The 27,536-nt window shown below is 36.4% G+C and overlaps 1 protein-coding gene across 1 annotated transcript; it reads left to right on the top strand.

The window, feature by feature from the left end:
• Positions 1–3,837: 3,837 nt before the first annotated feature.
• On the top strand, positions 3,838–6,507 carry LOC143570989 (putative WRKY transcription factor 4). Its single transcript, XM_077056508.1, has 4 exons — positions 3,838–4,364; positions 4,699–5,330; positions 5,569–5,739; positions 6,139–6,507. Exons 1-4 carry the CDS (start codon positions 3,987–3,989, stop codon positions 6,395–6,397), a joined length of 1,440 nt encoding a protein of 479 aa, XP_076912623.1. The 5' UTR covers positions 3,838–3,986; the 3' UTR covers positions 6,398–6,507.
• Positions 6,508–27,536: the final 21,029 nt, after the last annotated feature.

The raw sequence follows: 27,536 nt of genomic DNA, 5'->3' as shown, positions 1-27,536 counted from the left end.
CTTGTACCTAGCTTTCTTAGAAGCACAAGAACCTGAAAACTTGATTAAAAAGTCAGAAACGAGCCAAACCCGCTAAGGTAATACCGAAACACTCGCTTACGGGCTATTTAGGTTAAGGTTGTGATGTGCATATTGTTAGGACTTGAAATTTTGTAGGGACATCAGGGACTATGTCAATAAGTCCTTGTTCAAATTTGGTAATTTTTCGACCATCCGAGAATATTTGGCGAATTTATTATCGAATTGGGACGTTTATTTGGGAAAAATAGCTAAAATACTTCAAAAATTATGAAATTTTTCTGGGAACTCAGATATTATGTATTTTGATGACATATGAATTTTGAGATCATTTGGAGAAGTCTAAAGGTGTTTTGTACATATGCGTTTGTGCGAATTTTTATAGCCGAATTTGGGCCGAAAAGAATATTGAAAAAGCTTTTTACATTCTGGAATTGATATAGATTGTTTTGGGACATGATTTGAGTATTCAGGAATTTTGGTGGAATATTTGGAAGTTGTTTGGGATAAACGGACGATTTTCAGGCGAAATATAGCTGATAAAATGAATTTTTATAAATTAATATATCAATAAATAATTCCAGAAATATTTTTATAAAAATCTACATATTTTATTTGATAAGTGGCTAAATTTTCATAATTTAATGATTAACGGTTAATTAATTATACTAATATGAAGATTAAGCAAATTCAGTTTTTATAAAAACAGGTAAGTTCGCGACTAACGAACCTGCGGGAATATCAAAACACCAAGAGTGATCAAAAATCATATTTTTGGATTAATTAAGTAAAAACGAACTTTTCTATGAGAAACCTGGACAATCCGGATAGATTGTGCGCGTTTCTTCTTAAATCAAACTGAATAAACGGAAACGGGCCCCGAGGCTAATCCGGTACCCCAGTATGTGATCATTCTTTATAGCTTAATCATTTTATTAACCAATACATTTACCCAAGCTTATTTCCCTATAACTGTTTTCTGAACGCGTAAACAAACAACTTGGCCCAGCTGGGAAAACGGGAATCTGAGCCAAGTTCGGTTTTAAGTATTAGACACTGAACAACATCACAGCCTAAGCCTATTACCACTTTCTGGGCATACCAGCTATACCCAGATTAGTTATACAGCCCAGTTTAATACTGAGATTATAATAATATTAAAATATTAATATTATTATAATATGGACTATAGGGACTAAGTGATAGCAAGGGAAACGAACCCCATGCTGATCTCGCACTGAGTGCCTACAAAACCGTGAGTTTCATGACCCCACTCTTTAAACTATTTTACGAACTTTTGGGGTGGAAAGCATGTTTATACACGTTATCTATCTGAAAACGGTTCAGGATATAAAATATCTGAACATTTATATATGAAAAGTCCCTACAAACATAATGATTGACTACGTGCTGATGAAAGAAGATTATTATCGTTGATTGATATATTGAGTGGAGATAATACGAATTGCAAAACATAATAAAATTACACGTGACAGCATGTTTATACAAACATGTTATGTAATGTTAAACATAACTAATTTGGGAGACAGCGTGGTCTGTAATGGCCATGGGGATAACGTGGTCTGTGATGATTATGGGGCTATTGTGGGCGGAAGGGGGGCCACAATAGTACTAAACTAAATTTGAGTATGGCCTATGAGCCAAGTACTGCTGCAACTTACTAAACTAAAGTTGAGTATGGCCTATGAGCCAAGTACTGCTGCAACTTATAAACTAAAGTTGAGTATGGCGTATGAGCCAAGTTCTGCTGCAAATTATAAACTAAAGTTGAGTATGGCCTATGAGCCAAGTTCTGCTGCAACTTACTAAACTAAAGTTGAGTATGGCCTATGAGCCAAGTTCTGCTGCAACTTATAAACTAAAGTTGAGTATGGCCTATGAGCCAAGTTCTGCTGCAACTTATTAAACGAACTAACTTGATTATGACATGAATGTTAAGAAAATAATGTGATTATGCGTATTGTGGGCGGATGGGGAGCCACAGTATTTGGTGATACGTGATAAATACTATATGTGTATATGTGTCTATATACATGCTATGTGATTAGCCGTAGGAAATACTATGTGTAGAATATACTAATTATTTGCGTGTACACTATATAATGTTTGAGTTTACGTGGAATCATTGTGGGTGGAAGGGGGACCACAGTGGTTGATGTTAACACGGAACCGTTGTGGGCGGAAGGGGGGCCACAGTGGTTGACTTTATGTGGAACCGTTGTGGGAGGAAGGGGGTCCACAGTGGTTGGTTAAACACGGAAATTGGAAACAGGTAGTACGAACAAACAATCACGATTTTACTGAAATTTCGAATTTATATTATAAACTTACATGTGTGCATATTCACACACAAGGATATGGCTGTACATATTTATACAAACGTAAATACATATTTTTACATACGCGCGTACATACAAACTATGACTGTGTGGCACGCAGAACTGATTTCGTTAAACTTATGAAACTCACCAACTATTCGTAGTTGACCTATTTTAACATGCTTTTCAGGTAATCAGATATGAGAAGTAATTTCCTGTGCGTTACGTGTCTGATTGGTGATTGATGTCAAGGGCATTTGAGTTAGAAGTAAAGTAATTGAAGAACCGGTTTGATTGTATCACCTAGTTTGTAAAAGATGTTAGAACGATATAATATATTGTAAATTAGTTAGTAATGTTTCTTTATGAACAATGTATTTGATACCAGTTGTATCTGTTGCATTTCCGTTTTACGCTTCCGCAATTCGCTTAACGGGGTGTGACATTAATAGACCAAAATGAAGCCATTGGTATTTTTTTACTTGATTCAACATATTTTTTAAATACGGGACATGATTGCTACACATATCAACTTGGTTGGTACAATGCTTATCTTGTTTTTTGCGTTTAATATGTTTACCAGGTGATTTAACAACTCACAAAATGATATTTTTAACACCATGTTTATACGATTAGATATTTTACAACGTCAATAAAATATTTCATTTACAAAAAACAAAAAAAATACTAGCAAAGGGCTAGCTCCACTACACAAAGAATCTAGAAAAATACCCCCACACAACACTAAAAAACACCAAAGAAAACTAACACTATTTATCTAAGGCCACACAATTTAAGTGTTCTCTAATCCTCTCATGAAAAACCCCTAATCTTCAATCGATTACACGTAATAGCTTAGACCCTTTATGTCCTCAACCAACCTCGGGAGAAAAACGGGCTTCTTATTAAAAACCAACTCGTTTTGAACCTTCCACAAACACTAGAACAAGGTAAGACTTATCGTTTAAATCACCTTTGCCTTCCTTTGTAGAACCTTAAAATAATTAACCACATCCAATAAATCCTTTACACAAAACGCCTAAATGGAAGATAATTTGCACCATAGAAAACCACCAACCAAATTGACTACTCACACGAGACAAAAATATGTTCCCATGCTTCACATTAACTATAACATCCTATATCGATTTGAGAGAAGAACAAATCCTTCTTTATAAGAAGGTGGAAACATTTTTCACCACAACACGTTTTGGACTCTTAATGGTAATGGATGAGAGGATAACCCCACGGTAGGTCAAGCATACTCATGTAAGAGTAATATCATGATGAGTGAACTTCTACGAACAATATTATCTTTCCGTTTCAGCCGAAACCGAAACCGAAACCGAAAGTGAAAGTTACATAATAGTTGGAGGACCATAATTGTAATCCCCCACTCATGAATTTAGTATTTGCCAGCATAAAGAAGATAAGATCGAGATGTGAGACACACATATATACATACATATATACAAATCTCTAATAATCCTCTTGTCTGTATGTATGTATACCAAAGTCTAAAATAAAACCCAACCCATAATCCCATCTTAACTTCTTAACCCACCAAATCAAATCAAATCAAATCATTTCCAATATCGAAACCATCGCTTAATTGTACAGACATAAACCATGGCGGCGGAAGACAAACAACGGCGAGTCCCACCGATGATTTCACTACCGTCACAGTCATCCTTCGAAACCCTATTCACCGGTGGACCCGGACCCGGATTCAGCCCGGGTCCGATGACCCTGGTGTCTAATTTCTTCTCGGATCATTACCCAGATGTCGATTGCCGGTCTTTCTCTCAGCTTCTGGCCGGAGCTATGGCTTCACCTGCTGCTGTAATTGATGACTCCAAACAGTCGGATGATAAGAAACCCGGTGGGTTTAAGCAGAATCGGCCTGTGGATTTGGTTATTGCTCAATCGCCATCTGGGTTTATGTTCCCATCGGTTTTTAGTCCTTCTGGCTTTCTTAACTCACCTGGGTTTTTCTCACCTCTTCAGGTATTGATTTTTTGAATTAGTAAGTTATTAGTTTTGTGTTTGTTGTAGAAAGTTTGGTAATTTTTGTGGGTTTTTTTCTGAAGAAAAAGTGGCGTTGACTTTTGGTGTCAAATGAAGCTCATTTGAATCTTGAAATTGGATGGTGAATATGAGGTAGATAGTGAAGTAGAGTAACTACATTAAACATTAGAATAGTTATTCAATATGGAAAATTGTTGGTGTCTGGATGTGTTAGATAGCACTGTCAATTTACATGTTTTGACTTTTTTGGTTTGACTGTTTTTGAATTTCAAGATTGGGTTTTTATTTGTTTTTACTGTTTGAATTTGGGTAGAGTCCATTTGGGATGTCTCACCAGCAGGCATTGGCTCATGTTACCGCGCAAGCTGCGTTATCTCAATCTTATTTTAATCCGATTCAACCTGAAACTGGATCTTTAACAACGGTGGCATCGGAGGTACTACCGCTGACGGTTAGTTCATTTGATACGAAGACCGAGCTTGATGATTCGCAGATTGGATCACCGGATGTGGTTTCTCAATCCGACATAACCGAAACTCAACAAATCGTTTCTGTTGATACCAAAGATGGTTACAATTGGAGGAAGTACGGGCAGAAACAGGTCAAAGCGAGTGAGCATCCTCGAAGCTACTATAAATGCACACACGCTAACTGCCCGGTGAAGAAAAAGGTCGGGCAGTCACTTGATGGTCATATAACCGACATTGTGTATAAAGGTCAGCACAATCATGAGCCACCTCAACCTAGCAAACGAGGTAATAAAGAGGGCGCTGATGTGAATAAACTGAACAATTCTCAGCTTGCAAAACGTGTAATGGAAGAACCGGTGGCTAATCGCATGATTAGTGCTGATCAAGGATCTAATCAGTTGATGAGAACTAATCAAGTATCTAATCAGTTGATTAGAATAGATGAGCCGGATGATGAACCTAATCCAAAAAGAAGGTATGTTAAATATTGTTGAATTTTTGTATCAAAAGGTTGTATTTTGTTAGCAAAAAAAATTGACTTTTGTAGCAAAAATTGAATTTTTGCAGCAAAAGTTGAATTTTTGTTCCAAAAGTTGAATTTTTGTATCAAAAGGTTGTATTTTGTTAGCAAAAAGTTATTTTTTTTATTTGTTTTTGTATCAAAAGATTAATTTTTTGCGCGCGGCTTGACGTGTTTCGGTCATGGATTGCAGGAATACAGAGGTGGGACCTGTGTCGGTGCCTGTGGACTCGAGTTCAGCTCACAAGATGGTGTCTGAACCAAAAATTGTGGTGCAGACAAGAAGTGAAGTTGATCTTTTGGATGATGGATTCAAGTGGCGAAAATACGGGCAGAAAGTGGTTAAGGGGAATACTAATCCAAGGTGATCTTTATATGTCCTAAACATGCTTTTATCATATCTATGGCTCACTAAATTTAAAAGCGGTCAGTTTGGGTTATATTTTATTGCTGTCGGGTTAAACACACAAGGTATAAGAAGTTAGTTAGCATAAAACGAATCGAAGTGTTAAATTCGCCCGTGTCAGAATAATGGTCAAAAGTTATTTACCACATAAAGTTAATGAAGTTAGTTAAACATGAAACGGGTCAAAGATTTAAAATTCGCGCCTGACAGAATAAATGGTCAATGATATGCCAAATTAGGTTAAAGAAATTAGTTAAAATAAAACGGGCTAAAGATTTAAAATTCGTCCTTGACAGATTAAAGGGTCAAAGATATTCGCTCATTCGGTACACTTATATGAAGTTTTGAACTATGCAGGAGTTACTATAAATGCACGTATGCAGGATGCAACGTGCGGAAGCATGTAGAACGAGCTCCATCGGACCCGAAATCTGTAGTAACAACATATGAAGGGAAACATAATCATGATATTCCAGTAGCTAGACACCGAGGCTACAATAACAACGCTGGGCAAAATGGGAAATCTACAAAACCGTCACAAAGCAAAGGAACCACTTTAGGAAACAACGAAAGGCCCGTTCTGTTACAGATGAAAGAGGAGGAAATAACTGCGTAAATTCTATGTTTCTGAATATGGTAAATGGTAATGTAAAAGATCTGTTTTGAAGCTTATATTGTTGCTAACATATGTTATCCTTTTGGATCAAAGTCTCATTTTCTTTCTCTCTTTTAATATCTTATTTGATTTTTTATTGAAGATACTTATGTACAATATGTATAGATGGTTTGTGAACCTTTCTTGCCTTATTCTTTGTGCACAAATAGTGAGCTTTGTACCTCTTTGTGTCCTATAGTTGAGGTTATTGTAGCTTCTTGGTTGGTACGGATTTAAAGCGTTTTTTATGGCATATTGTGTGTCGCGTGTATTATCTTGATTCGATATTGGACAAGGATGGGAGAGGATCTGATCCTGAAGAGTGAGTGTTTTACATTGCAGGAAACATATGATGGTATATATATATTCTCAATATTATATTGGTTTCAAATTATTGTATCCACTTCATCATTGACAATTTTTGTTGTATAATTTTGTTTTGGTGAACCAATTATTTCTTCTGGTGGGGGTATGAATGTATTATTAGTTGTCAAACCGTTCACATAAGTATGTTAGTTGAAGGTTGATTATCTCCTTCAGAAAAGGTATATAGAGTTAACATGACCTTGAAGGTGGTCCCAGTAGAATTTATGATGAACTTGATTGGTGAAAATTTATATAAAATCACAAGAAAATGACAGTTCTGCACTGACACCTTTTGTTATGTATCAATAGCTCAGGGGCTTATATGAAAATGTTAGTAGTTGAAGGGTTGATTTGTAATTGTGTAAACAAGTTAGTTGTTGGTTAGTTAGTTAGTTAGTTAGTTGTTTGCTTATACGAATTAATGCGATTAAATAACAATAATCGATCGTTGACCTAATTCTTATGCTACTTTCTCTTCTCTCTCTAAAGTGCACATATCAATTGGTATTAGAACGTCGACCTTAATCTTATACACACGATTATAAAGTTATGTCATATACCCCTCGGGCACCTATTACATATTACATATCAATTTGTAAGTATACGGTGTTATGTTTTGAATGTTTTTTAAAACATCTGTTGGGACATACTTTCTCATAATCTAATCATTTAAATACTATCAAGTTTCTTACAATTAAGTTATATTCATATATGGTTTCGATGTAAAAAATTTCTTGTTTCTAAAAATTCAGCCATTTTAATCCACCTGACTCCAAATCAAGTTTCCTTATCTAATTCTAAGCTCAAGAGAGAATAAATCCACCTTGTGTTGCATTAAATCTCTCTACAATGGCCAACAACAGGATCAATTTTCATCAACTGCTAATAACGTCGGTATTTGACCACGATTCACATTCACCAATCTTGTATAATCTTAAACAACAAACAACTTTCTCTAGCAATTCTTCCCCCTTCTGAGCCTGTTTTTCTTTTGTATAAGTCGGTTTGTTTTTGTTTGTAAACAAGACTGATGATGATACAATGTAGGATTGTGTATGAAACTGAAATAGTTGATCCCTAACTTATATAACCAACGTAACTGAACTGAAATAACCAAACCCCACCCAAACGATGGTTTGGTTTAAATTTATTTTGAAAAACATATTTCCGGTTTGGTTTCAATTTTGCATGTACCGAAAACTGAAGAAACCAAACTCGTAAAAAAAGCGACTTTTGTTGTTGAATTTGTGGATTATAACTTTTAATTAGAATCTTAGGTAATTTAAAAAAAAATTATAAATGGTGTAACCCCAAAACTTAAGGCACATATGTCAAATAATCAATTAACAAAAAAGATTAGGCCGAAGTTTCAGTCACAAATTCATTATTCGTTGTTGTTTTTTTTTTTTTTTTGTGTGTGTGTGTGTGTCCCCCCAAATATTTCAAGCCCAAATGACAAAACCCAAAAAGTTAACAAACTCAATTTTAAGAACGGAAACGAAAGGTTTTCAAAAACCAAATTTCTAGTTTTTAACTCTGCTTTGTGCCCAAAGCCAATCCATGCACACCCCTAATACAATGTACCTAAATGGTTAGGCCGATATTCATTATCCCGTCTTTGAGGCGTTCACGAAACACATCGAGACCCTTTCTTGCTATGCAACTAAACCGATGAATGTCAAGGTCAATTTCAAAGTAGTTTTAGTCCTCATTTTGAATAACCAAAGCATGTGACCTTTTACTTGCTTAATCATGAGTTTTGAGAATGCAAAGGCGGGTACCCGATAGAAGCTGTGCTGAGGGCGTGAAAACATGGGTTTTTTAATTGTAAGCGTGCAAAAGCTTCTTCTCAGTGCTGCTCGAAACCATGCCATTCAGGTTAACGACACCGACCATTATTTATAACCGTTTCTAAACGCTGCGATCGTTTCTTTTCTAAAACTCTTCACCTTGTCCATGTTGTCATCCACTAAACTCTAAAACAATTAATGAGTATAGACTAATGAACCCATTTTGACATGAGCCCGTTTTGGTCGGATCAATTTTGACTTAGACCAAATTAATACTTTTTTAAATGACACGTTTAACGCAATGTCTGACCCCACCTATCCATTTTGACCTGGATCAAGTTGATGTTTTTTGATAGGATGATTTGTTGGACCCATCAACTGACCTGGACCACCATTTTGAACCGGCAGAAGTTCATATTTTTTAAACATTCTGGTTGATCCATTACCTGACCCGCCCACTCATTTTGACCCGGTCTAAATTGATATTATTATACGAACCCTTCGACCCATTACCTGACCCGGCCCACCCATTTTTACCCGAGCCAAATTGATATTGTTTAAATGACCTCTTTAACCCATTATCTGACTCGAACTACTCATTTTGACCTGGATCAAATTGATATTTTTTAAATGACCTGTTTGACCCATTACTTAACCCAACCCACCATTTTGACCCGGACTAAACGATATTTTTTAGATGACCCTCTTGACTCATTACCTGACCTGACCACAAACTAACATGAGCACCTTTTTAAACAAAAGAAACAATGTTTGTCTGTGCATTTTAATTACCTTAATGCTCTCCTCAAACTGTGGAGACGTGTTTTGATGTAGATGTTGTGCTCTAATAAAAAACAAGTACTTATAAAACTTAAATACGTATAACTAGTACGGTAAGTAAGGTCGTCTTCACAGGGAATCAGTGGAAAGTGCAAGTAAAGTTCATAATTATTAATTATTATATTAAGCGGACAAACGATGTCAAGCGGTTTATAAAAGATGATTCAAGTAAAACACGATTACTTTAAGCGAACTGTAAACAATAATGAGAAAATGATTCACTTCAGGTTCAGGTAATGTGATGACCGACTAATCACATATTCATAAGATTAATTTCGCAGTAATTACTAAACCTAACAGTTGGGTTGTGATGACAAACGATACCCTAACCGAATTGTTGACACAACTGAACCCCGGTTTACCCAATTACCAGTTTTAAATATGAAAATCAATTATAAGCAATGACTAACGATTATTGGTTCAATGACATAAGAGCTAACCCTACATGTGATGAACACAACCAGAAAAGTGATGCAAAGTTTGATAATCAAAATCATAAATGTATAAACAATCAATTCATAATGTAAAACAAGATTAAAGACATTCAATCATGTTTATAATCATTCAAAATATAGAATCTGATCAAAGTTAGTTTACACAAAACCATAGCCTAAAGTGAACACAATGGTTTTAGCATGACATAGGTATCACGAAGGATTCGCTTATCTGATGAGAGGACGAAAGCATGCGATGAACGGGCGAACTGGAGGCTTTGGAATGATGCAAAATCGTCCTAGGGCTTGTACTTGGTTGCTAGAATGAATGTTATCTCAAATGGTGGCTGAAAACTCAATATATTAAAGCTGGGTTTAATTTTCCCGTCTGAAGGACTTTAGCGCGACGCTAAAGTCCAGGGGTGAGACCTTAGCGTCGCGCTAAGGTCTACTTTCCTGATGTGAGACTTTAGAGTAGCTCTAAGGTCCCTTAGCGCCGCACTAAGGGTGTCTGACACATCCTCTTCATTTTCCTTATATTATTTTGCATAGGAAAGCGTGCCAATCATCATGAGTCTTCTATATCTTCGTTTCAAGCCCGTAATTCATCCCGATAAGCATCCTTAACGTCAAGTATCCTGAAACACATAAATACACTTGAAGTACCAAAGTTCACATATTATTTAAACTAAAAGTAAACAAATAATATCATAATATACATGACTTTTACCCGACCATCACATCCCCACACTTATCTTTTGCTTGCCCTCAAGCAAACCCTCATGCAACACATACACCTCGATCGATAATTTATCAATTACCACGATTAATACTCGTGAGGTATAAGGCCATACCCAATTCCCAAGAACTGTCACTATCAAGGTTGATAACCCACCAAATAATTTGATGTTACAATTTAAAACTAGGGAACCGCCCAAACGAGTGTACTTTGTTTCCGGTTAAGACACACAAGTTCATACCCCTTATAATATAATATATCTCCGCTCGGTTTAATAACTGGACCAGCAAAAAATGTGCTAGTATCTCTCGGCCCTCAGTACCAAGTATGACAAAATGTAATAAGCTTGGGAGCAAGTCATATCTCCACCCATATAAATGTTTTGACACAAATGCAAATCAAGACGGCTTAAAAAACTAGGGGTGTTCACGGTCCGGTTTTCGCTGTTTTAGGGTCAAACCGCGAACCAAACCGTTAGTAACGGTTTTTAGTTTTTGCAAACCATAACCAAACCGTAGGACATTTAAACCGAACCGAACCAAACCGTTAACGGTTTGGTTCCGGTTTGGTTTAACGGTTTGGGCCTTTCGGGTTTTTATACAAATTGTTCGACATATGGTATGATATATTTGTAGTAAAGTTGTCAATAATTTGCAAATATCAAACATGTTTAAAACGATATGTTCACGGTCTAAGTTTAAACACAAGTTGCTCGAAACACAAATCAAAATAATCATGTGAACAAACTTTAATATGCCAAAATACATCAAAAAGTTAACGGTTTGACTTAGCACATTTTCTAATTCATTGTAAATCTGCAGTTAATATATATTATATACATTACTAGTTCTAATTTAACAAATATATTCATATAATCTAAGATATTTTAAGAAATTAAACATAATTAAAGTATACAATACGGTCCGGTTTTATACGGTTGGTTTTCGGTATAAACCGTAAACCAAACCGTTCGTTACGGTTTGAAATTTTTTAAACCGACCGATCGAAACTTAAGGAAAAAACCAACCATAAAACCGAACCGATGACCAGTTTGGGCGGTTTCACGGTTTCGAACCGAACCATGAACACCCCTACTTAAAACAGGTTATAACGGGGCTAAGTGTAAGGGTATGGTAGGGAATTTTTAAAGTAGCTCAAACGATCTGATCCGGCTTATTACAAAACAACTAAATAAATAATGATATAAACAACTGATTTCATCACTAACTTTTTTATTATTATTTTTGTTTATATTTTTTTTCGTTTTCAAACTCATAATACTTGAATATTGCAACTTTACCACAATCTTTTTTTTTTGATAATAAACATAATGCTTAATACATCCTGTTGATACATACTAAAACAATTACAAAGAAACATATTAAACTGGATCATCTCGCAATATAACACCAGTGTTGATTGAATGAAAGAATATGTCCAACAATGTTTTCTAAGGGAACTAACCCCCCGCCACTCTCATTATCCACGCTCATATATATAACGTATGAGGCCCAACCACCAATACCCACACTCGCACTCATCTAGACGAGGCTTAACCTAATTGCCTCTATCACTTTTGCATTCATGCCAAACTAAGATCTCGAAATGCATGAGACAACCAAGTTCTTGATATTATGGGCATACTAGTTACTCTCTATAATGGCACTCAAATGACATGTGTATATACTATATATTATATAGGTATTATATATAAAGCAAATCCTACACACGTACCGGAAGAATTAGGCTGCCGACATGAAACATGTGTACCCGTCCCCATGACTCGTTATCCCCATCTAAACGATCCATTTTAATTTTTCTTTTTGAAATACATTTGCAGGGGAAGAATTTCGAGAAGCTTAAAAACTGATCATGACCAAAGACCTCTACTTGGCATTAATAATAGCAATTAATTATTTACAATTCCGGGTTTTACTTACAATCAAGGCACTCTAAGGCAAAAATTTAAATTTTACCCCATCCCCACACTTGAGGTTGACATTGTCCTCAATACTTAAATTTAGCAATAAAAAATATATTATTGAGGATGGGGTTAAAATTTACTGATTAGAAATTTTAAATTACACTTTATACAATATACAATTACACTTTTAACAATAACACTAATAAACCAAAAGAATTATGAAAACGAAATCACCTGATAAGAAAAACATGAGCCACTCAATTATACTCGTGCTTGCGATCAACGAACCCGGCTCCTCAATTCACTAACAGAATTTTCAAACTCACACGTGTAGAAGCATGCTTCTCACAACTGTTAGGATAGGTCTTTTAAACCGTTAATTTTAATTACCAAGCCAAGTTAAATAAATTTTATAATTAAATTTGTTAAACTAGTAAATTTGTTAAAAGACCTAACTCACTTTCGTAGGAATCACGATTGCATTTAGCGTATGCAACAAGCCCTTTAAACCCCTCTGTAGACCGGGTGGACGAGTGAGGTCTCGTGAGGGTTTATAGTGAACAACACCCACAAAGTTCAAATACAACACAAAAATACAAATAAACAGCAGCGGTTATAAAGTTATGCATATATTACCCAGCCGATTACCCCTTTATACATTTTTCCCTTAAGTATTTTAAGTTTAGTACAGACCATCATGATATAAAAACGCATATAAGAGAAAAATAAAAGATAAACCCAAAATTAACCGGCTGCTACTTCTACTGCATCCATCATCAACTACTCCTCTTCACCAGCCTCGCCGGTGCCCGAACCTCCTGCCTCATACTCATGCACAGCATAACCCGATCCACCCGCATTAGATGAAGACCTCAGACAGTCTGGCATCGGTACCTGCAAATGATCAAATAAAGCCCGAAAACATGTCTGGCTCTCCTCATGAATCGCCAAATGCCTCTCAAACACATACTCTAAAGTCAACGGTTGCGGCTGTGGCGGTATACGTGTTGGTCGTGCTGCTCGTATGCGGGGCTGAGCAAGTGGTCTCTCAATCTGATGTCTCTGCGAACTATTGCCTGCCCTAGCTGATACACGTGCCTCCACCAGACGTGGAGGATCCTCATGCGTACAAATACCCGCCTTCTGTGCATCAGCTACATTCACAACCTCTGTGTCTAGTCTCGGAGTCAAATAAGCAGCAGAATATTTCTCAAACACCCCCAATGCAGCTGCAATCTGTGAGATAATGGGCCCCAAAGACAACCTAGCCGACACACTCTCAGCACGACGCCCACCCCGACCCATGGATGATAATAAAAGGGTAGCCAGGTTAACGTCATGCTGGCCAATAATGCTATACAAACACATCAAGTCCAGGTTGCTACACTTATCGTGACCCGACTGACGGCCAACGAACGTAAAAGCAATAACTCTATGAATGTACATGTGAACGGGATCCCGAATGGCAGATGAAACCGCATTACTAGCATGCGGTCCCTCAACAATAGTAGACCAAAAAGCAGCTAGATCAGTGGCTGTAATCCAATACCGTCGGGTCCCAGAGTATAACCCCGAACACTCTCCGTGAATGCACGCGTCTGCACCTCCTCCTTAGTATACAGCCCAGCAAGTACCGCAAATCTCAGCACTGACATCTCAAATAACTGCCTCCTCAACGAAAATGATACCGCATGTTGGCCATTGAAATCACCAGTCTTGTGTCTAAGTGTAGCATAAAATTCGTGAACCAACTCGACATATTGTGTCGTCTCAAACCTCAATACTGTGGCCCAACGTGGCCCCAACAAAGTCTTAACCCTCTCAGCCTGACCCAATGTGCCCAACAACTCCCAATCAAACGTACGATGGTGTAACAGTGGCACATCCGAAATCCTATCAAACATTTCCCTCTCCATGGTATTTAAACTGAACCTCAATATAATATGCGGTTTATCCTCGTCCCCCTTAATCTCTGTAACATTCTCTAATTTTCAAACCCGAAAACCCGACCCATTTTAAATTTTCGATGTGATTCGTTTAATTATACATATATTCATATGTTACATATTTCGTATGTAATAGTTTTTCATTCCTAAAGTTATTTAATAATATTAATCATTACAAATATATATATATATATATATATATATATAAATTATAACACTCATGATTTTTCTTTATTCAAATATCACATAATTAACATTATTGATGTATAATCAAAATACATCCTTTTAATTTAGTTATGTCACATTTATTTTTACCTAAAGTTATTTATTTTTTTAAAAGATGAAAAATATCTTCTTACACCATTTAAGTTTTGGTCAAACCTCCTTCCCCAAAGCACTCTCCTAATAAATTTTTCATTAAAATATTCTTTAGAGTAACATCCTCATTTTAGTATAAATAAGAACTCACTCCCACCCCTTTCATTATTCACACCACTCTTTGACAAGTTCAAGAGATTATTTTTCCATTTCAAAGGTAGGATTTTAATTATTCAAGTCTTCTTCATCTTATTTTCTATTTATTTTAATTCTTGTTCATACTAGTTAATCAAATGGTCACATGGCCATAACACAATCATGTTTAGGAATCCATATAATCCATACACCATGGTGTATAGGGTGTATGAGACAAAGAACACAAGGAGATGATCGATTATACGAAGGTCACACTTGAAACGTTCTTACATCTTTATTTATTTGTTTTGAATCTTTATTTTTTTTATTCAAAGGACCCAAGGATTTTTGATGATATATGCTCATAAATGTTATATAATCATATCGAGAAAAGTCCATAATTTTATTTCATTAAAATCCTTTTCGAAATCGTTAAAATATTGCTTCTAGCAATATTTCAGTTTTGACATTAGATATAGTTGAAATAGGCATATTGTCACACCCCGACCAAAGGCGGCGGAACATGCCAGGGTGCAACAGATTTCCCAAATACACAAGACATTATTTAAAGTGACAATATTTAATCAGCTCATTTATTTCATAAATCAGTAATCAACACATCTCGTTCACACAAACAATTTGAATACAAGTAACAATTATATTGTTCGTTTTACTAATACCCTAATGGTCTTGGTAACGTTTTTCGTCAAGTCCTCGAGTCAACAAAAGTCAAACCAAAAAATTCCATAAATAAAGTTTGTCAACACAAAGGTTGGTGAGCAATTCATAAGTTTGAGTATATTAGTATAAGATAAAGAAATGCCATAAAACTTGTATACAAAACAATAAATAAAAGCCATAATTTGGATAATAATGAGATCGCTAACATATTAGCGACACCTGCCATAAAAGAATACCAGATGGTTCAGGATTTTTATATGAGGTCATTAATAAGAATATATTAACGACACCTTCTATAAGAGAATACCCAATAGATTCGGATTTCATGAGGTCGTTAATAAGAATACATTAACGGCACCGTGCTATAAGAGAATACCAGATAGTTCACGGATTTATGAATCAACCAACCAAAAGCGGTAAACACATAAGCATATAAGCATGTAAGCATAGAACACCAAATCGAGCATTTATTTAAGTAAAGTATACAATAACGTTTGTGGGTTTAAGATTCAAGTAAGTAAAGCATTTAGTTTGATAAGTATGAAATGTCACCCCAAAACGAAGATGGAAAAAGGGGTATGAAAGTACTCACCTCGATTGACGAATTGAGAAACTAATAAGTGATCGACATATAGAAAGCTTGTAAACGAAACGAACAAATCCGACTTGAAAGCTAATTGAAAATGAATAAATAAGATATATTAATGAACTTGAACTTTAGTTGAAACTACATTTGAAACATTGGACAAGAAGGTTCGGTTATTAATCGGGTTACCGGTTAATTTGTTAACGATTAGGGACTCGTACTTAATTGGTAATTTAAAGTAAAATAATATTATTTTATTGGGCTTTTAAATAACTAAACCAATATTAAATAGAAACAAGACGGGTTTTAAATCAAGGGTTCGGTTTTATAAAAAATGAATAGATAATAAAGCTTATAACGATATTATTAATGATAATGATAGTAATGATACTAATAATTCTAAAAAGATATGCTGGATATATATATATATATATATATATATATATATATATATATATGTATGTATATATATATATAAGATAACGATGATAATAATAATAACAATTATTATTAATAATAATACTAATATAGTATAATACTAATAATAATAGTTAAGGAATAACGATCTTAGTATTAATTAAAATGTTGTTGATAAAAATAATAATAATAATAATAATAATAATAAATAATATTGATAGTAAATAATGATACCACCCTCGATGTCGGTTCGAGTTCTAAACGAGTTCACGAAATAAATATAATAATATTATTGCTAATAATAAATGAATAAAATATAATTTTTAATATATAATAATAATATGATCTTTAATAATAATATTAACAACTTTAATATTTATAAGAATAATGATAGTAATAATAATACCATACTAAATTTTGATTCGATTTCTAAACGAGTTCACCATATTAAAGATCTATTAATAAATAGAACATTTATAGTACCAATAATTAGAATTAATAATGATATACATTTTTTTATAAAGAGTTAATAATAATTGTTATTAACAATGAGTTTTATATATTTAAATAATTTTATACTAATTATACAACTTTTAACAACGATGACACTAAATCGGTCTAGGATGAGACTCGAATCCGTTGTTCATCTTTTTCCCGATACAAAACAATCCAATACCCATCCAACTCGTCTCAAAAATATGACCGAAAGATAAAACCGATTATTAACAAATTTAAATCTTATAATCGATATATAAAAACTAATAACACCAAAACCTAAATTATATATCTTTTTGAGGTTCGTATGGCCGTGGCTCTATACCAGGAAGAACCCGAGTCGAAGCCGCCGGAGATCGGAAAATAGAAATCCGGAGAGAGAGACGAAGGGATAGAGACGGAGAGGGAGAGTGAGAGAGCCGAGAGAGAGTGTGAGAGCCGAGAGAGAGATTGACGTAGGGAGAGAGAGAGAGAAACACGACGAGCAGGGAGGGAGAGAGGTTGGGGCACCAATGGCCGGTTCAACGGTCGCCGGAAAAACGAGCCGGAGGGGGAGAGGGTAGCCGGCGTCGGGTTTACGGACCAAGGGAGGGAGAGAAGTGGTGGTGGTGCGGTGGGAGGTGGTGGCCGAAGGTGTTGGTGGCGTTGGAGGTGGGGTTGGCCGGAAAATCGGGCTCGCCGGAGCCGATTCCGGTCGCCGGAAACGGCGCCGGAAAAATGAGAGAAAGAGATGGAGGCTTGTTTGTTTAATATGGTTAGGGTTAGGGTTTTTGTTTATTTATATATATATTACATATTTTTAAAAAACACCCCCTTAATTTTCAATCAAGCTTAAATGCTAGTTTAAAGGTTCTCAAAAGCTTATAACGAGTTTGCAAAAATCAGTTTGAACTCCTTATGTTTTTCTTAGCGTCACTAAAATATGATAAACATCGGTTTATTGATGATCGAGCTCCATAGTAATATTATGTAATAATTAGATAAGACTCTAAAAATGTTGAGTCGGTTTTACCAAATAAAAGTTTACAAAACTAATACAACTCGAGACTCAAATTTGACGGATGTCACAGTATCCCCAACTTTTTGAAATAAGCAATGACTAACGATTATTGGTTCAATGACAAAAGAGCTAACCCTACATGTGATGAACACAGTCAGAGTAGTGATGCAAAGTTTGATAATCAAAATCATAAATGTATAAACAATCAATTCATAATGTAAAACTAGATTAAAGACATTCAATCAAGTTTATAATCATTCAAAATATAGAATCTGATCAAAGTTAGTTTACACAAAACCCTAGCCTAAAGTGAATACAATGGTTTTAGCCTGACATAGGCATCACGAAGGATTCGCTTATCTGATGAGAGGACGAAAGCATGCGATGAACGGACGAACCGGAGGGTTCGGGATGATGCAAAATCGTCCTAGGGCTTGTACTTGGTTGCTAGAATGAATGTTATCTCGAATGGGGGCTGAAAACTCAATATATTAAAGCTAGGTTTAATTTTCCCGTCAGAAGGATTTTAGCGCGACGCAAAAGTCCAGGGGTGAGACCTTAGCGCCGCGCTAAGGTCTACTTTCCTGATGTGAGACTTTAGAGTAGCTCTAAGGTCCCTTAGCGCCACACTAAGGATGTCTGACACATTCTCTTCATTTTCCTTCTATTATTTTGCATAGGAAAGCGTGCCAATCATCACGAGTCTTCTATATCTTCGTTCCAAACCCGTAATTCATCCCGATAAGCATTCTTAACGTCAAGTATCATGAAACACATAAACACGCTTGATGTACAAAAGTTCACATATTATTTAAACTAAAAGTAAACAAATAATATCATAATATACATGACTTTTACCCGACCATCATGTCTTTCTTTCCGATATGTTTCCAATAGTTTAAATATAACACAAGGCTCACACCCTCACGGTCGTTGTCACTAAGGAACATCTGAGCAGCATAACTAGGCAACTGTAAGAACCACGTATACACAAAACACAAATTTAAAGTTTGCATTATGCAAATTTTCTACACTTATTATATGTAGCCACCTTTAATGGAAAACCCGAACCTGAATATTTACAATGGGGAGAGGCGGCAATTTTTCATCGCCTTTTAACGAAGGAAGCTCGATGTATTTAGCAATGTGGTTGATTTTGTTTGGGCATGCAAACAGATCTACACCAAATGGAATGTAAGGAGAATAACTTCCTTTTAACGAAGGAATTCCTATAATTATGTATATCAGTTACTACCAACATTCTTATACACCCAGTTTACTATTATTAGGAACTTACCTGTATAATAAATACAAAATTAGGGATTGTATTTATTGCAAACACTAATTTTTTTCAAAATATTAATTTTTGTTTAAGAATTTGAATATTTAATCAGTTGGTGTTGGGAATTCAAATTCAATTTCCTTGATTGGGCAATGTCGAGAATTGGATTTGTAAGAAACTCCAAGCATCTATAATATATGACTTAGTGTCTTAGTCTATCCTAGTTAATAACATCAGATCAAATTAGTGCTTACAATCTTGGGATTATTAGGAATTTTAGTTTGTTCGTGTAATTCCAACAGAAATATATTAAGCATAGATGTTTGATTTAAACTGTCAGCAGCAATAGTAAACAGCTAAAAGGTTTTCTGTATATGATACTCATGTTTATATGTAAATTTGTTTTTGGTAGCAGCTGTGAAAGTTTTTGATGTACAACAAATGTGTGTCTCAGCACTAAAGTGACTACGTTTGTTAGTGATCGTAAACATCATGAAGTTTTTTTTGCTGTTCCACTTGTTTTTTGTGTAATGCAGTTAGGGTAAGTGAAATAGAAGCACCATACGACCAGTTTAAGAAGATAAGTAGTAATGCAGTCAATATTGACAGATTGACTAATAAGGTTTGTTTGAATCTTGATTTGGTATGAGAGTGTGAACGGGATTTAATTACGTGATTTAATTCAGGAAAAGTTTCAGTTGGACTTGGCTTGTTTGCTGATCGGTACACTAGTTTTTTTAACTTTCAAGCATCAAATTTGGATATCATCATCATCGCACCACCACAGGTATGTTGTTCGAAAATGCATTTTTGGCTATGTAAATTTGTTCCCTGGTTTGTATGTTGGTTCCGACCCTTGCAATCTTATCGGTAGGAAGAGTTTGGTTTTGGTTTTGATGAAAGCTGCATTTCAAAAAACGAAAAAATTAAACAAGATGTTGTACATGTTATTCAAAAATAAGTTGTAAAAGGTAAATAAAAGATATGTTGATTGGTTTTGAAATGATTTCAACATTTGCAGCTCTGTACGAAAACCAAAAATGGGAACAAAATAATTTTAAACTGGTTCACTATATGTAAAATAATTTACTTAGCATTTCACAGCAAGTAGAAATCCTTTTATATTGTGGGCTACTATAAACTTCAAGTATGTTGGACTAATATAGCAATATGCTTAACCAGTTCATTTATTTTTTCAACCAAAACTAATATAAAAAAACAAATATGAAAATAGTTGTAATATAAAATATTAGAAAAAAAACTGAAATATATTAAATCTTTATGGTTCGGTCTGGTTTAATACGGTTTGAATATCTTATCGTTTACCATAGAGTACATGTATTGCAAAAATATCAGGCCACTCAAAGATGAAGGAGCTATATGTTATCGCTCAAAATCTCGAGCCACCCAAAGATCAGCTCGCACACAAATCGACTCTCATCAACAGTTATAACACCAAAGCTGATGCAAAATGATGGAAACTAAATAAGCAATGGCTAATTATGACTTCAACTAAGAAACCTAGGCAAAATGTGATCTTTGGTATAATTCATGTTTTGAGTTACACAATTTGGCATTAATTAGTTTGCATAGCCCGTTTAATAAGTATATGTTGAATTGAATTTAGTTGTTTGTAATTGTGTAGTGTCCAACTCAGCTGGGGAGTATGGAGTGTGGTAATTATATCTTAAACTTCATGAAGGAGATCATTCGTGAAGGACTTGGAATACTTGTCAATAACAATATAAGTGTAATTTACATGTTTGTGTATGATTATATATTGGTTTGTTTTGACCCAATTCGTTTGACCTGGCCAAAATTTATAACAACTTCATTGTTTAATTTTCTTCTTAGCTTGGGGAAGGCAAAGATGAATACACGAATGTGGATTTTAATGTAGTTTGAGAAGAATGATTAGGTTATGCGACACGGTTTATTTTTCAGTAATGATGTATAGTATTGACTATTAACCAATATTTTTGTAAAGTTGGTAATATTTGTAATATTTTGCCTAATTTTGAAATGAAATGAATAATTTTGCTCTATAATTGTGTCATTAGTATAAAAATTAGCAATGATGTAAAATATAATAAAATATATTTTTTACAAAAAAATTATAAGATGACACACATAAATGCTAGTCGTAAATACGAGTCATGAAAGCGTGTCGTATATGAATGTCATAAATGCGTCATTAATCATGACACGCGGGTGCATGTCATTGTCAGTTTATGACTGAGCTATCAACGACACGCATTTGTGTGTCATCTGTACCCTTTAACAACACGCAATGCGTGCCGTTAAAAGCATTTTTTCTAGTAGTGGAAGCTCGATGTATTTAGCAATGTGGTTGATTTTGTTTGGGCATGCAAACAGATCTACACCAAATGGAATATAAGGAGAATAACTTGGAGCGGGTTTTTCGACTTATCTCTGCAAATATGGCACTTGATCAGGTTATAATTGTACAAAAAATCAAACTTAAAAGTATGATATTTTAGCTTCAAAATAAACTTTTAACGATATAATTCAATGAAATTTATATACATTAATAATATGCTTTTGATGTAGGGGTAACTTTGTAAATAGAAACCAAACTTCCCAAGTATCCCATTAAAGTCACACTGGTTTTTTTTTACATCTAAAGTCATCCAACTTCATTAAGTGTTCGTGTTCTGATCTTACGTATTTTTTTAACAAATGTTGTTTTTAAAAAAATTAAAAGAGGCTGATGAAACACATGAACTTTGATTACTATCTAGTGAAATATTGCAAAACTATTTTTCTTAATTAAATTTTAAAAATTATGAAACTTGACTATTATTTAGTGAAGTGATTCTTTTTGTTCGCTATGACCTACTACAAGTTAATTGAAAAAAAGTAATTTAATATTCATCTATGTTTCATTTGCCTTAATTTAAAAAAAATAAAAATTTGTAAAAATATATTACATAAGATTGGACAAATTTAGGTAACAAGTCCATTGATCTGGGCCTAACAGGTCCTAGCTTTGGACCGGGGTCTAAAAAGACGGTACGGCCCAACCCAAGATCCAGGAGTCTCTAAAATGACTAATGTTTGTATTAAAGGTAATTTAATGGAATACTTGAAATAACTTTCTGTTGGAAGTAATTTCGGACTCAATTCACAAGTTGGTGAACTTGAGGGGCCAATAATGACAAGTCGGTCATAGTTGGTTATATTTAATAATTATAGCATGTTTCCTAATTGTATTGTAATTATAATTGGTAATGTCTTGATTAGCAAGTTAGGTTAGTCTATATAAACCATTACTATAGAGTGTGGTGGTGTGAGGTGTAACCGAGTTAAGGGTTCATCTAGAGACACACACAAGATGTAACCGAGTTAGGGTTCATCTGGATGTAACCGAGTTAGGGTTCATCAAGAGTCAAACTGAGTTAAAGTTTGATAGTTTGTAATCAGTTTTTTGAGTTAGATTTTCTGATAAACAAGAGTTATTCGTTTAGTTCGTGCTTGATTATTGAAGAAACACGGATCCACTCCCCGGATATGGGTCCTGGATCCAATGAGTCTACAGGGTAAGATACGATAATTACTACCAATGATATGAGTGTGACTTCCTAAAGTCCAATGATCGGAACCTGCAAAACAGACACCGTGAGTCTCGTTACAGGAAGGACGAGAGGGGGGGTCTTCCTGTAACCACCCTCTGGCGTGAGAATAAGTAACGTTCGTAAATGAATAAAGTACTGAAGTAAACAGACTAAGTGTAGTCAGAATGCAAGTGAGTGAATGCCTACCTCATACCGTTTAACAAGGTATTTATAGCCGAATGATGTAGGAAGGTGATTGGGCCAGCTGTCCTCTTCTAGAAGATCTTTGATAACTACCTGGACGCGTGTCCTCTTGTGATAGGTTGAGCTATACGTCCCATGTGCATGAGTATAACAACCTAGACACGCGTCGCCCAATGATAGGATGGATTGCACCCTGGCCATGTGCACGGTTATAACAAACTGGCCAGGTGTCCTTTATTCATTGGCTGTTCAGTCACGTATTCCCTAAGTAAGAATCATGAACCTCCTTCTAGAGAGTATTTGAGTGATGATAGCTGTCCCGGTGGCATTGTCTTTCGGATGTTGAGGTGGACAGATATCCCGTCCTGCGGATGACTTTTTAGGATGCCAGGATGCTTCCGCGCGTGTTGTGAGGACGTTCCTCCTCATTCGTGATATGCGGGTGGTTTATAAGAGGATTCTCTGTAACCCGCGGGTGGTACTTAAGGGTATTTGGGTCTTTTTGGTACCCTACCTCTTCAAGTCCCCCCAGTCCAGTGTTTCTTCCATGTGCAATCTTTATGTGGGTGAAATTCTGGACTTAATGCGTTTTGGGGATTTTTATTGTTCAGAAGATAGGTAGAAAATATCTTCTGATGGTAAGGATAATCATGAAAAAGGAAAAGTTGACCACTCGCAGGCACGTGAGCAGGTGATGGAACGTTTTTTACGGCTGTCACTGTACCCCATGTACAACTTTTTCTCTTTTTCGAATTTCCCGCGTGACGTGGCAGTCACCGGTTGGGTGATGCTTTTCTCTCTCTACTGTTAATATCCCATCACATTAGTTGCGATGGGTATAATAAGGAGAGACTCCTTTCTTCAGAAGTTTTATCACTCTTTTCCTCTGATTATCTTCCTATTTTCTCTCTGATAAAGTATCGAATCTTTCTTATATGTCTTCCTTAAATCTTCCTAAAATGTCGAATTTTCAGACTGAAGTTGATGAGATAGAAATTGCATGGGACTACTCAGAATATGAAAAGTTACTGGAAACGTATGGTATTCCACCCGAGTGGGAACCAGAGTTTCCTTCTATCGGTTCTATAGCCAGTTTCCCACCGCCTGGGAAAATGGCTTTGTATGCCGATTATTTTGTTCATGGGAACTTCCATTTACCTATAACGAGATTCCTTCAGAAGGTGTTAACTGCCTATGGAATCCATTTATCTCAATTGCATCCTCGTGCTATGATGTGAATTCGTCATTATGAATTCGTAAGCATAGCACATGACAGGGTGCCACATATTGATCGATTTCCAGTTTTTTACCGCCTTGCCATTCGTGATGGTTGGTATACGTGTCAGGGGTTTTCCGACCGAAGCATCGGATATGAAGTTGAAAAAGTATCTAAAGATTGGCGGAATAAGTTCTTTTGGATTTCTGAGGACGTGGTGCCGTTGGACATGGTTCGCCGTCCGGTGAATTCTGCCCTTCCAGGTATTATTACTGCTAATCATGAAGGTCAAGAATGGTATCGTGTACTTACGATGGAACCAACACCAATGCGGGCACTGCCAGAAGAAGCCCTGGTGTGGGCAGGCATGAGTCGCTTATGGGCCTCAGAATTTACGGAGCCTATTTTTGTTGACTTATATGAACGTAAGTTATTCTTACTATTTTTTCTTCTTTTTGCGATACCTTCTATAAAAAAAATTATATCTCCTCAGGTCGGGGTATGATGTTCAACGCCCTTTTTGAAGATAGGGGTTGTGTCCGACATGGCATCCAGGATGCCAGTGACATGCCTATTCTCGAGAAAACTAAGTCCCGCTTCCTTTTCCCAAAGAAGGTGCGGGCTGAGCCCATTGTCTCGAACGCCACCTTTGAAACAGGTGCGTATGTTCTGAACCCTCATCCGCTTTTTTCTATTACTTCTATGGGACGATCGCCACGTTATTGTCGAGTGACGATGACGGTGATAGTTCCGACTTCTCGATCTCCCAAGGAGAGAGGGAATCTGATGATGACATACCGGAACCTTCTTCTGTCTCCCATTTGTTGGCAAAATTAGAGAAAAAGAGAGCTTTTATGGCTTCTCAAGCAGGACAAGCGGGCGTCGAGACTGCGGATGTTGAGGCGGGACCTTCGAAGAAGAAACGAAAAATTTGCCGTCCTAATAAGCCACAATATAGCCTTACTGACCGTATTGACACTGTTGAAGGTACATATTAATCTTTTTAAGTACTATATTTTCATAAGATGTGTAGCTAAAAATAGCTTTTGTGTTTGTAGATCCACTGATCTTTAGTGAAGATGTCTCTGAGAAGTTGCCTACACCAACTCCTCAAACTGATCAGCAACCATCTCCTTCTCCAGAGAAAAATGTAGAGGATAAGCCTCCGAATCCTCCTAGTAATATTAACACAGAGGATCAACCATCCTCACCTTTGGTAGAGGAGAGAGCGCCAACCCCTCCGATTGATACTGCCACTATAGAGGGGGTTAACGTCCAGTCTGAGACTGATGATCGTTTTAACTATCTTTTTTAGGCTGGGGGTGGTACTGGTGGTCAGCAGGACGATCCTGCTGTTAATGAGGAAGGTTATAGGACTGAGGAGTCTCCTCCTCAGCCTCCTCCCCAACAGCCTTTTTCAACCCCAGCTCACCTTAAACCTTCGGGTTCTCGTTACTATGGGGATACGGGTCTGGGTGATACTCACGAATTGTTTGTCCCTTCATGGGGGATTACTAACGAGTCTCGGTTCTCCCATCCCAAAACTTGTATGGATTTTGTTGAACACTGTACGCCACCCGCTGAGATGGCAGTTCAACGTGACCTTTCCCGCGATGACCTTCACACGAACGTAGCTTATCATCTAGCTAATGCTTTGGTCGGTAGCCAGGAGGTCTTAACTGAGTGGCGTACTCTTGGCAGGAAAGTGGCGGAGGCTCGGCGGGCCATTGAGGCTGCCAAAAAAGAGGCTGAGGGTCATCGTATTGCCGCCCAAACTGCTAGATGGAAGCAAGCCGACGCGGAGAACGCCCTCAAGAGTGAGAAGGATCGTACCGCGGACGCTGCTCGACGATGGAAAGAAGCCTGTGAAAGGCAAAATTCTATTCGTGAGGTAGATCGGGCCAAGGCTCAGAAGGATAAAGATGATTTAGCCCGTGCCCAGGAAACCAACTCCTCATTAGAGAATCAAGTTGCTCTTCAGGGTGCCCGAATTCATGAGCTTGATGATGAGCTAAATTTGCAAAAGGAACGAGTCAGTCTTAAAGATCAAAATGCTGCTGAAATTCAGACTGCTTATGACTCTCTCCTCAAAGCTCATGAGGAAACTATCGCGAAATCAAAGGAATTCCAAGCGCGGGCAGAGCGTGCAGAGCAGGACCGTCAGTGGTTCCTTACTCGGGGAGTTGATGTTGTAAGTTAATCTTTATCGTTTATTATTTCGCTCTTATTCTTTGATATTGGGAACTTATGTTTTTGTCTCAACAGGTCATCCGCCATATTAAAGGAAACAAGGAGCTGAATGATTGCTTTGCTAATGTGATGGCTTCCTCTTATTCGCTTGGGCGTGTGGCGGGCTTCCATGAAGGAGTGAGTTATGCTCGAAGCAACCGCACATTTCAAGACCATCCGCTAGATGGTGTAAACGTCAAACAAGATCATGCGGACCGGGTCAAGGAGCATGACACTCAAGTATTTCCTTTACAAGATGCGCTTCCGGAGTTTTCTTCCGTATACGACGGCGTACAACTTTTGAAGAGTTACATTGGGGAGGAATCTGAGGATGATTCCTCAGAAGATGCTTCGCAGAAGGTTCCGGAAGATCCATCAGGCTCGAACCTTTAGGATGTTCTTAGATTTTTATCACTTGTAATTTTTCTTTCTCATTTTGTAATTATCTTTTGAATCATTAATGAGAAAACCTCTTCGAATTTTGTGGACATTCAATTGTTTGGAGAAAATATCTCTAAAAGATATTTTTGAAATTTACAGCTTTTTGAAATGTTTAAACGTTTGGATAACTTATGATGACGTGGCGGAAAGAGAAGCTCATTGAGGACAACTGATAAGACGTGTCTGGCGCCTTATGACAGCATGTTTTCACTATCTTGAATTTTCCGCCTGACGTGTCAACCATCTGGTGGTCCGCCATTTCTCTCTCCTCTGTCACTCTATGTACCACATTAATTGCAATGGGTATAAATATAACCTTTGCAGTTTCCACTTAATCTTTATCACTTTCAAATTTCTCTCCAACGCTCTAGACTTTCTAACCTTCTCTGAGATTTCTTCCCCTTCTGATATTTCTTTATCTTTCTATTATTTAAATGGATAAAGAAAAGAAGGTTACCCCTACTATAAACGAGGTTGAAGTC

Source organism: Bidens hawaiensis, unplaced genomic scaffold (assembly GCF_021521415.1).
Source record: "Bidens hawaiensis isolate Kalapana, Puna unplaced genomic scaffold, B.hawaiensis_p1.1 tig00025179_1, whole genome shotgun sequence".
Taxonomy (NCBI): domain Eukaryota; kingdom Viridiplantae; phylum Streptophyta; class Magnoliopsida; order Asterales; family Asteraceae; genus Bidens; species Bidens hawaiensis.
This window is presented reverse-complemented; position numbering and strand designations above follow the sequence as displayed.

Excerpts from the sequence above, each read along its gene's own strand:
- LOC143570989 (XM_077056508.1), top strand. The coding sequence starts at position 3,987 with ATGGCGGCGGAAGACAAACAACGGCGAGTCCCACCGATGATTTCACTA. Across the intron at positions 4,365-4,698 it reads GGTTTTTCTCACCTCTTCAG|AGTCCATTTGGGATGTCTCA; the intron begins GTATTGATTTTT and ends GAATTTGGGTAG. Across the intron at positions 5,740-6,138 it reads AAGGGGAATACTAATCCAAG|GAGTTACTATAAATGCACGT; the intron begins GTGATCTTTATA and ends TGAACTATGCAG.